We start from the raw sequence: 11,757 nt of genomic DNA, 5'->3' as shown, positions 1-11,757 counted from the left end.
GTGAAGATTAGTTAGCAGTGTTGAGTTAGGTAGGAATTTCGAGCAGAATTATTTTGAAATAAAAGAAAAAAAAAATGCTAGACTGCATAGCGGAACTTAGAGGTTTTAGCTGTCTTTTACACAACTTGTTTTGACAGGTTCCAGTCTGCTGCCCTAATGGGAAGTACAATTTTTTGCCTTTGTCAGTGAAAGTACTTTAAGTTTGCACTCTTTCTGAAAGCGTTTGCTATACTCCAATGTTTTAATGTCAAAGGGCCAGGTCATGTTGTTGAGGCAGTGGACTACTGGGAATGTATCTGAGCACAGGTATAAATGTGCACGAGAGCTGCATAGGCCCCTCTGTGTTAACTAGCAGGTGGGTTGATTTTGGCTGGCAGCCTAGCTCACACCTAGCTAGCTGCTTGTTCACTCCTCACTAGCAGGAGGGAGGAGAGATTTGGAAGGACAGAAATAGAGAAAGATTTGTGACTGGAGGTGATGACAGTTTAATATGGAAAAGAGGAGTGTGGATGGTGAATGTGCTCCAGAAGCAAACAGTTACTACCTCCTGCTAGCAGCTTGGTACCTGAGTCACACTCTGAGCAATGGCTAATTGGAAGAAGCTCCCCTATGTGGTTCTATCCCTGACCACAGTGGCAGAGGGTAAAGAATGTCCCTTTCTGGTAAACTGGGGTCAGCTGTCCCCTCTCCCAGCATCTTTGCCTAATCCTGTAGTGTGGGAAATGGAGAAAACTTCAGTGCTGCAATCACTGCTTGGCAATAGCAAAATCCTTGGTGTCAACACAGCATTGGTCACAAACCCAAAACACAGCAGAGTACAGGCTGCTATTAAAAAGCGAATTCCATCCCTGTCAGACACCTGTGAGTGCATTCAGTCATCTCTTCTCTTGGGCTGTGTTGTATTTGGAAGGAAAGGTAAAAAGGGGAAAGATTATTAAACACTGATTTGAGCTCCCAGGTAGTTACTGCAGAATTTGAGTGAACATCAGTGTGTGTGTGTGTGTGTATACAGATAGCTGTGCTTATTTGAGGAACCTTTAAAGTTTTCTAAAAGGCAGTATCAAGCCTCATAGTAAATGAGAATATAAGATTGTGTCATCTCTAAAAGCCTGATAAATTAGTATATCTCTGTGTTTTACCATTGTTTGGCCTAATCTTAAGCTATTTTCTTTCTTGTTTTTTTTTTTTTATTGGGTTTATCAGTTTGTTATGCAAAAGCTATTTTAGTGCTCCTTTGGAGCTCTTGCTTAAGAATACCATGGCAAGATTAACTACATGAAGCTTTTCAAATCAGCGTGGTCCTGTAAGCTAGTCATTTCACCAGTAAGAAATAGGGTTAGAGGTTATCCAAGCTATAAATGCCCAAACTCCCCCTGAACGCGCCAGCTGTGTGCTTTGCCAGCACTTGTGCATTTGTGCTCATCTCCTTCTCCAGCGTTGCTGCCTTAGCAGTTCTGTTCCTTCTGCAGAGGAAAGAAGTCATGCCTCTGCCTATCCTATCTATTGACCCCTTAGGAAGAGGGGAACAGGAGAGCTACAGAGGCAGCAGCGAGCATAGAAACTGTCTTATTTCGGGCGTTTTTAGATGCTTACTCCCTACTTTGTGAGAGACTCGGGAATGGCAATGCCAAGCACATATGCTTTCAGGAAGTGTATAATTGATTTGGAAATACCAGGTGGTCAATTTTGGCACTTTGGTTGCCTGGGCTTTTAGAAGTTTTTAGAAGTTGGAATTTCTGAAATGAAACGGGTATTTCTGTGATGCTGTAAGCCACTCTCTGTCCTCGGTGTAGGCTGGTCTTCTCTGCCGTTGTCTTCAGTTTACTGTTTTGGTTATTATTAGGGCCTACAAATGCATGTCTACAACTGCTGTCAGTAGAGGTTCTATGTTTGTGTGCTTCTTAAGGTTTCTGCAAATGATTTTGTTATCATTTCCTCAATTCTGTTATTCATTTTTCTCTGTGGTTTTCTTTGTACATCTGTCTGCAGTGGCTTAAGGAGTCAGCTTATGTATTTCAAAATTTGAGCAATTTATGTGATAATTTCCTTGGCAAATTAGGCAATGCTGAACTCAAAGGGATATTCACCATGAATATTTGGGGTGCCATCATAATGATTGGTGTGAGGGTTATCTCTTTAGAGAAAAGATTGCTGTAAAACCTTTCGACTTGAACTATGCTGCCCAGCTTTAAAGCAAACGCAGTGGAATCCTGATTTTATAAATAAGCTACAGCAATATTCTGTAAGTTTTAATTTAGAAGAAAAAAAGCATGTAATCAGTCCGATTTCAATCTCAGTGAAAGACAAACCAGAGAATGAAGGATGTTGAAGTCTCTTGCTCTGTTTAAGTTGCGTTCTCTGTTCACAGAGGTGGCAGAATACATGCGTTGTGACTGAGGTGTCCTTTCCCAGCGCGTCATGTGGTAGAAAGGTTTGTGTTTCACAGCAGGCCAAAGAGATTTTGCACAAAGTCTGAGGGACACCTGTGCTTTAAAAATCAATCAGCTAGTGACTCCCTCTGCCTCTAGAAACCAAATCATAGCTCTGAAGTTTGTGAATCTCGGGCTCTCCCTTGTTTATGCCACCCATAGGAAAATATGACTGTGCTTTGCTGCCTGTATTTCTTAGCTTGGAAAAAAAAAAAAGAAAAGAAAGAAAAAAAAAGAAAAAAAAACCAACATTCGCACTTTGCGCTTCAGTTAGCGTTCAGCTAAAGTTGCAATTTCACTCTGCGCGGAATTGAAACTCTCATGCTCTTGGCTGAGCGACAGGCGGTTCCTAATATGAGAAAAATTAAATCAGTCTTAGTCCAAAAGGGATGCCAGTGTGATGGTACAGCTATCAAAGTTATCAAAGTTTGAAGCTGCAGATTGGCGGGGGAGGGGGGGGGGGGGTTTCCAAAGGCCCTGAGTGGCCATAGACAGTCGCTGGGTTAGGTGGCTGCGCACTGTGCCTTAGAAAACTGGCCTGCAACTGATGTTAGTGGACATTAAGCACCTCATGCTTAAGGTCTGTTCCAGTGTAGTGCACTGGAGACATGTCAAGGTGCTTGAAAAAAATCAACAGTTGCAATCCAGGCTATGCCTTGCCATTCTTCTACTTACGATGACACAATTAATTAAGCATGTTTGCTTCGCAATAAGGTGAATAGCTACAGGTAAGTTAAAGCTCACTTTCTGCTCTGGTTTTCTGGTTTGTTTTGGTTCCCTTCCCCCAAGTCTCATTCACTTAATAGACATTCTTCCACAAAGAATTCATCTTAAGAGATTTATCTGCTAATATCAGGCACACAAACAGGTCTCAGTTAAAGGCCAGTTCATGAAGCTACTGGCAGCAGAAATGAACCTCCAATAGTAATAAAAAAAAATGATTAAACTTACAAATCTAAAATATTGTTAATGTCTGGCTCATTTTGTCTCTTTGTGGTCATATAGCTTGCACTTAAAAGCATAAAAAAAAAAAGGAACTCGAGCTTCTGCAAATCTATGTTGCCTGAAGTGAATGCTACCCTTGCATAACACATCTCTTCTGTCTGATTAACCTCACTTTCTCATTCCCAATATATGGCAGTTGCAATCTTTTGGGGTTCCCTGTGACATCTTGGAGTCTTTATAGTTCCTTGAGGTCTAACACTGTGGACAGGTAAACAACAGAATTTAAAATGAAAAGCATGCTCAAAAGTGGCAGAGAACAGAGAAAACTTCAGCATGAGATGAAAACTAAACAACAACAACAAAAAACCCTTTTGTTGCAACAGCACGTGGATTTATGAGCAACACAGGAATTTGCCTAAAAGGGAAAAGATATGACCACTCAGTTATTTTTATGGGGAGTGGAGGAGTAACGGAGGGAGTGCCATCTTAATTTTAAAGCCAGATATTTGAGGAAGTGGATTGCAGCAGTTGTTTCATGTTTAATTATTTCTTAAGCTGCATGAAGAGAAGAGCGGTAAAGCAGTGGTTGCTGCTGTTGTCTTGAGTGAGTTATGCCACTCCTCTCTACCGGATCTGAACCAGTGAAGACCTCTTTTATGCTGTTTTCTTCTGCTCTGATTTACAGTTTCTTCTAATGACAAATCTTTCAGAGGTGGCTGCACACCGGAAAATGGTAGGTGACAATTTCAGTTTAAAGTTGTTAGTGCTCTTGGGCTGGAACTGCTGGAAAAGGTTTTCAAAAGTATATTCTCCCATTCTGCTTTTAAATTGCTGGATTTGCTGGGGTGGCTTTAAGTTACAATTTTAATAATGATAGGAAATGAGAGCTTTATGCTAATATACTACAGGAAGATTATAGTAAAGTATTTTTACTAGCTGTAATTTCTGCGTTGCTCATTGCTCTCTGGCCTTTTGCACTTTCATCTTTCAAAATGCTTAAGGAACACTTGCAGAAAAGCTTCATTAAGAAACACCTAGCCCTGCTCTTTCTGAATATTTAGAGAATGCCACATATCAGATGGAATTCAGTTATGGGTTTGTGCAGCTCCTCAGTTAATACTGGAATATAAGTATTTCTTAAACTATAAACACAAACATAGATCACAGAGAAAAGGACAGCTCACATGCATATCTTAGCTGTACTTTTAAACTATGTTTCTGAATGCAAGGACTTTACACAAGTCAGCATTGCCTACTGCTGGGAGTAGACTATATGATATCCAGAGGTCTCTGCCAACCCCTATGATTCTGTGATTGCTTGTTTCTTTCAATTTCATCTGTCTTCTTTTTTTTTTTCTAGTACAGTAATGGGCACAAAGCGTGTTGCATGTGATCACTCACACAGCACCAGACTGCAACAATTTGTGTGTAAAATAACGCATTAAGTGGACATGGAGATGCAAGTTTTGCAGGGAAATGAAACACAAAGAGAAAGAGCTAGGCTAGCTCTGCAAAGATGCCCGGATTCCTAAAAATACAGAAGCAGGTGCGCATTCAAAATCTGAGCATTTTACAAGTCTGGGTAGGCAATTTTTTGACACCTGAAGGAACTTTCAAAGATGTTCCTGAAGACTTTGATGTCCCACATTCATCGCACCTGCTTTCAGGCCTCTAGTAGTGCAGTGTCTCTATGCCCAGGCAGCTCCCTCCATGCAGTGAGGGCCTAGCAGCAATGCAGAGGGGCCTCACTTTCCTCTCCTACTTACTCCTAGATGCCAGTGCAGTGCAGGCTGATGCCACTGCATTGAGGAACACAGATAAATGCTTAGAATGTAGTCCCCAAGTGTAGTATCTGAGTACAAATGCACAGAGAAAATTGGTGATAATCTAGGCAGCCTTGTCATGTTGTCCAAGTCCTAATTTAGAGCTTGGACAGAGAGGCTTAACTTGGCTTAGCAGCCCTAACACCTTGATTCTGACTAACTTTTCCTCAACAGCAGCAAACCTGTGGTTTGCAGCAGGTTTTCCTTCCTGATTTTAAAATAGCCATCCAACAGAGACTCCAGTGGTTGGCAAGGGTGTTCTTTTTCCCAGGCTTGCTGTTGTGGCATGGACTTGGTTGAAGTGCACCGATAAATAAAACTAAATGAACTGTCACTTAGCATTTTTGCTAGCGTAGTAAAATGTCATTTACATGAGTAATTCAGTGTGTTTCCTTGTAAAGAAGAAAGGCGGAATGTTTACAATAACATATCCAAACTTTGTCTCTTTTTGTTGAAAGACAGACCTTCAGTTTTCTATGTAATTAATTTCAATGGTAGCATCCCTCCTTCTCCCTCCCATTTTCTTGCCTATGTTAATTCAGAAATAAAAAAGTCTTTAAAAAAATATAGAATAGTCAAATGAAACAAATGTATTTTATCTTCTCCATATTAGCTCCCATCTTGCTCTGGTTGTTCTTATTCATTTTCATTCAAGTGCTGGTCTACGTCAGGAAATCAGAAAAGTTAAGCATCCCCTAAAGTTGATCGGTTAGACTGTACTGAAGACACTGGTGAATGATCTGATCCATGTCTTCAGTCTGGGTGAGTTTCCAAAGTGAATTAATATATACCAAATGAAGGTTATTTTGATACAACTAATGATTCATAAGAGTTGAAAATAATGAGATACGACTCGTTGCTTAGGAATTCATGAGCAGCTTTTCTTGAGTAATTGTAAAAATGTTGCATTATGGATACCAATCTGGATATTTAATCAAGTTTCCTTTTTCTGTGGACTCACTGAAGAGAAGAAAACTCCGTAGCTCTTCCTCAGAAAAGGAAAAGAGACCACAGTGGAGGAAGGGCTTCCAGTACTAGGAATATTATATGATTTTCAAATGCCGAAATAGAGAACTCAAGATCTGCACTGGACTTTTGCATTTTTCCATCCATACTGAAGCCCTATATTCAAAAGCTGACTGAATGAATCCCTAAAGTAATTCTATCTGGTTGTTGAATCTAGAGAGCAGAAGTGCAGTGCTGTGAGAGATTTGATCTAGCTTCTCTTCCATTTTCTGCCTTGCTAGTCACTAGAGCTCTCCTCCAGATACATAGATGAACAGGAGATTTAGTGTTGTAATCTGAAATAATGAAGAAACGCAGCTATACTTCCATACTGAAAGGATACACTATTGTATGTAAACAAAGCATAAAACAGGGAGTCCCAGTTAATCTATGTCATATACAAAACATGTTTAAGGGAACTCTCAGTAGTGTTCTCCCATACTGTCTATGCAGTGAGCAAGTACTCATATGTATTGAATTACTATAACTCTTTTAAGAGACATACTCAACTTTAAATGCCTTTTATTTTTATATTTAGACCTACAATTAACGCAGAGCCCTCTGGGCCCTCTTTCCTTATTGGGCAGTGAAAATGCAAGCTGCTATTAAAGGATATTGAAGCACATCCATTGGCTGGTTTTGGTCAACCCTGCATCTATTCTGGCTCATAACAAATGAAGAATGCTTGCATGAAATCTGAATTAGACATGCAGCTGTGTGTTTTTGAAATTTTATACTAGATTTTAACTGGCTATAGATTTTGTTTCAATTGTGTCTAAAAAATTACTTTGCTTGTTTATGTACATTATACAACTGCAATCTGCTGGATATCTAGCACTGCTTACCTTTAAATAAAGAAAATTCACAGAAACAGACATAATTACATACCTTGTCTTTTTTTTAGCAGATTTTTAATTTCTTTATGATTCACTATTCAGAGAGTGATGTTTGTCTTATCAGTGCAATATTTAATTATAATAGAGAAAAAAAAAGCATTTTTAGGAAATGCCAATACGTGCCTTCCCCCAGACTTAGAATCCTTCCTACACGTTCATTTCTGGCCAGTGTGAGACAGGATCCTAAGTTAGCCATGTGTTTGGTTTATCCCAGCACATGGTAGATTTGAAAATGACATCCTATGACATTTGTTACCATTGCATTTGATTAATACCTCCCTACTTCCTTATTTTTAGGTACATCATGCAAGGACGTCAAATGCACTGTTGTTTGTCTTGCTCTTCTTATTTCCAATGCTGTTATCAGGACGTTGGTTTCCCAAAACTTTACCTTGTGATGTGGAAGCCTTTGAAAGTACTGTGAGAGTAGACTGCAGTGACCGTCGCCTCAAGGAAGTCCCCAGAGGGATCCCTGGAAACGCTACTAACCTGACCCTGACTATTAACCATATCCCCCGTATCTCTCCAGCATCCTTTACTCAGCTTGAAAACCTTGTGGAGATTGACTTCAGGTGCAACTGCGTGCCTCCCAGACTGGGGCCCAAAGATAATGTGTGCATCACACCACCATCAATTGAGAATGGTAGTTTTGCTGCTCTGTCAAGACTGAAGTCATTGTATTTGGATGCAAACCAACTGTCGAAAATTCCACGGGGTCTTCCTGCTACTTTACGTCTGCTGAGTCTGGAAGCAAACAACATTTTTTCTATTAAAAAAAACACTTTTTCAGAGCTAAGGAATATAGAATTATTGTATCTGGGACAAAACTGTTACTACCGTAATCCATGCAATGTTTCTTTTGAAATTGAAGAAACAGCCTTTCTGAATCTGAAAAATTTGACAGTACTATCCCTGAAGTCTAACAACTTAACTTTTATTCCACCCAACTTATCTTCAACGTTAAAGGAATTGTATATTTACAATAACAGAATTCAAGAGGTTCAGGAACATGATTTAAGTAACCTTTACAACCTAGAAATTCTTGATCTCAGTGGCAATTGCCCACGTTGCTATAACGCCCCATATCCTTGTACTCCCTGCCCTAATATCTCAATTAAGATTCATTCAAAGGCTTTTTATTCCTTGAAAAAATTAAGGATTTTGAGACTTCACAGTAACTCTCTTCAGAGTATACCAAGCAGCTGGTTTAAGAACATCAAGAATCTCAAAAATCTTGACCTCTCCCAAAATTTCCTCATAAAGGAGATCGGTGACGCTGAGTTTTTGAAGCTTATCCCCAGTCTTGTAGAGCTGGATCTGTCCTTTAATTTTGAATTGCAGATGTATTCTCCATTCTTGAATCTGTCTAAGACATTTTCATGCCTCTCTAACCTGGAAACCCTAAGAATCAAGGGTTATGTCTTTAAAGAACTGAGAGAAGAAAATCTAGATCCATTGCTCAATCTTAGAAATCTGACGGTGTTGGATCTTGGGACTAATTTTATTAAAATTGCTGACCTAAGGGTGTTCAAGAAATTCCGATCCCTTAAAATCATAGATCTATCAATGAATAAAATTTCTCCTTCTTCAGGTGAAAGTAACTTTTATGGATTTTGCTCTGATCACAGGATCACAGTAGAGCAATACAGCAGGCACGTTTTACAAGAGATGCATTACTTTAGGTATGATGAATATGGTCGAAGTTGCAAGTCCAAAGACAAAGAGGCTGATTCCTACCAACCTTTAGTCAATGGAGATTGCATGAGTTATGGAGAAACTCTAGATTTAAGCAGAAACAATATATTTTTTGTTAACTCCATAGACTTCCAGGATCTTAGTTTCCTCAAATGCCTGAACTTGTCAGGTAATGCCATAAGTCAAACTTTAAATGGAAGTGAATTCTACTACCTGTCTGGATTGAAATATCTGGACTTCTCTAACAACAGGATTGATTTGCTATACTCAACTGCTTTCAAAGAGCTGAAATTTTTAGAAATTCTAGATCTGAGCAATAACAAACATTACTTTCTGGCAGAAGGTGTTAGCCACGTGCTTAGTTTTATGAAAAACTTGGCCTATCTTAAGAAGCTGATGATGAATGAGAATGAGATTTCTACCTCTATCAGCACAGGGATGGAAAGCCAATCTCTTCAAACTTTAGAATTTAGAGGAAATCGTTTAGATATTTTTTGGTCAGATGGGAAGAAGGAATACCTGTCGTTCTTCAAGAATCTGACCAATCTGGAACAACTGGATATTTCCTCTAACATGCTCAACTTTTTACCTCCTGATGTTTTTGAAGCTATGCCTCCAGAACTCAAGATACTAAACTTAACCAGTAACCGATTGCACACATTCAACTGGGGCAAACTCCACTTGCTGACCAAATTAATAACTCTGGACCTCAGCAATAACCTTCTGACTACCGTTCCCCGAAAGCTGTCCAATTGCACTTCAACTCTCCAAGAACTGATACTCCGAAACAATCGTATTACACGGATAACCAAATATTTTCTCAGAGGTGCCATTCAATTGACGTACTTGGACCTCAGTTCAAACAAGATCCAAATAATTAAGAAATCTAGCTTCCCTGAAAATATCATAAACAACCTGAGGATGCTGCTTTTGCACAACAATCCTTTCAAGTGCAATTGTGATGCAGTGTGGTTTGTTGGGTGGATAAATCAGACTCAAGTGGCAATTCCTCTTCTGGCCACAGATGTGACCTGTGCTGGCCCAGGGGCACACAAAGGGAGGAGCTTGGTTTTCCTGGATCTGAATACCTGTGAGCTTGACACATCCTATTTTATCATGTATGCTTTATCAACTTCAGCTGTCCTATGTTTAATGATGTTTGCAGTTATGAGTCACCTCTATTTCTGGGATGTGTGGTATAGCTATCATTACTGCACTGCCAAGTTGAAGGGCTATAGACGTATACCTTTACCAGATGCCTGCTATGATGCTTTTATTGCCTATGACAATACAGATCTGGCTGTGAATGAATGGGTGATGACAGAATTGGTTGAAAAGCTGGAAGATCAAAAAGCCAGACAGTTCAATTTATGCTTGGAAGAAAGAGACTGGCTTCCAGGACAGCCAGTCTTTGACAACCTTTCCCAGAGCATTCAGCTGAGCAAAAAGACCATATTTGTGCTGACCAACAAGTATATTAAAAGTGGCACTTTCAAAACAACATTTTACATGGCCCACCAACGACTTCTAGATGAAAAAATTGATGTGATTATCTTGATATTTCTTGAGAAAGTATTACAGAAGTCCCGGTATGTTCAGCTGAGGAAGAGACTGTGCAGAAGTTCTGTTCTGGAATGGCCAACTAACCCTCGATCTCAACCCTACTTCTGGCAGCGTCTGAAAAATGCCATAGCTATGAACAATACCCTGTCCTACAACAAACTTCTCCAGGAAACTGTTTAGCTTTACCATTCCCTGTAAAATGCTGTTACTATGTGTGGTGAGGAAAAGATACTGAACTTGCTATGGAGATAATGTGAAAGTGGAGAGGATAAATATAACTGTGATATGATACCCAAAAATGAAGCATGTTATCTGTTCCAAAGATAATAATTCACTTGTTTTGCTATGACAACATTAAATATAAACTGTTGCCAGCACAGATGTTTAGCTGATACACACCTCATTCAGCATTTGCAGCAAGAGAAGATGCGACAGTCACCACTCCCAGTTTCAGTTCACTGGAGAATAGCTGACATCACCTGGCTGGGTCAAGTGTGAGTGAGACAATTGCTCAGCTCAATCTGGTTCCCAAGTTGCCAGGAGGAGTTTGGTCATGCTTAAGTTTGCTGCTGTTTGGATCACAGTTGGAGTAAATGTAATTTTAATAGAAGATTATTGTTAATGCATTTGTGCATATTTATGAAAACAGGAAAAAACACAAAATTTTAATTTCAGAGAATACTTTAGGTGAATTTCATGTTTACGAGTCGGGGAAATGTATGCACAATTCTCATTTAAACTCAGGCTTCTACCTGCTGAGCCTACCAGTTCTGCTTGACTGGGCAACAGCCCTAGCCACTGGGGAGATTATATGCTGGTGGGACTTCTGGCAGGGGCTTGGATGTGGTATGGGAGATCTCCCACTGCTGCATTGTCACAGAAGAGATTTTGAAGAACACGCATGTACTAAAATAGGAAAGTGTGAGAGAAGACAAATAAGTCAGAAGAGCTTGCAAGCTGCGGATCAGGAGGAATTAGAAGGTAAATGGAGTCTTTGCATGGAGCTGGTGCATGGGGGTAAGAAAGGAAAGCAGGACAGCAAGTAGATAGGCTGAGAGAGATGCAAAAAGAAAAAAAAAGAAAAAAAGAAAAGAAAAAGATAGAAGAGAAAGAAAGGAAGGTAGGAAAAAAAGAAAAGTTGAGAGAGATGGAAAGAATAGCAAAAAACACTGGCTACATTATGGTGTGAGAGAAATCCTTCAATTGACTGATAATTTCCAAACAATATGTTCATTTTGCATTTCACTTGCTTTCTTGAGTGCTCTCTGAGCTATCTGCTTCCTGAAGACTCAGACTTTCTCTCCAGTCTTGTGCAGTCATCTTTAGAAGCACAGCTTCCCTGTTTCTACCAAGGCTTTCCACGTTTATGAAATGGAACCGTGTCAGCAAATCCATCCAGTG

The 11,757-nt window shown here is 39.7% G+C and overlaps 1 protein-coding gene across 4 annotated transcripts; it reads left to right on the top strand.

The window, feature by feature from the left end:
• The first annotated feature begins 3,895 nt into the window (after positions 1-3,895).
• On the top strand, positions 3,896-10,655 carry TLR7 (toll like receptor 7). 4 transcript variants are annotated; one of them, XM_015273647.4, is made up of 4 exons: positions 3,896-4,107; positions 4,735-4,920; positions 5,811-5,959; positions 7,396-10,655. In XM_015273647.4, exons 3-4 carry the CDS (start codon positions 5,945-5,947, stop codon positions 10,534-10,536), a joined length of 3,156 nt encoding a protein of 1,051 aa, XP_015129133.2. In that variant the 5' UTR covers positions 3,896-4,107; positions 4,735-4,920; positions 5,811-5,944; the 3' UTR covers positions 10,537-10,655. The 4 variants fall into 4 exon arrangements, with proteins under 4 accessions (XP_015129133.2, XP_015129137.2, XP_015129128.2 ...); XM_015273651.4 differs by lacking the exon at positions 4,735-4,920 and having other exon boundaries at positions 5,853-5,959; XM_015273642.4 differs by lacking the exon at positions 4,735-4,920.
• The last annotated feature ends 1,102 nt before the right edge of the window (positions 10,656-11,757 follow it).

The sequence above is a fragment of the Gallus gallus genome, chromosome 1, assembly GCF_016699485.2.
Source record: "Gallus gallus isolate bGalGal1 chromosome 1, bGalGal1.mat.broiler.GRCg7b, whole genome shotgun sequence".
NCBI classification, from domain to species: Eukaryota; Metazoa; Chordata; class Aves; order Galliformes; family Phasianidae; genus Gallus; species Gallus gallus.
Note: the sequence above shows the minus strand (reverse complement) of the source record. Positions and strands in the feature narration are given on the sequence as shown.

What these genes read in the sequence shown, in the direction of transcription:
- TLR7 (NM_001011688.3), top strand. Translation starts at nt 4,069, where the DNA reads ATGACAAATCTTTCAGAGGTGGCTGCACACCGGAAAATG. An exon ending in TGGCTGCACACCGGAAAATG is followed by an intron (nt 4,108 to 7,395) that starts GTAGGTGACAAT and finishes CCTTATTTTTAG; the next exon opens with GTACATCATGCAAGGACGTC.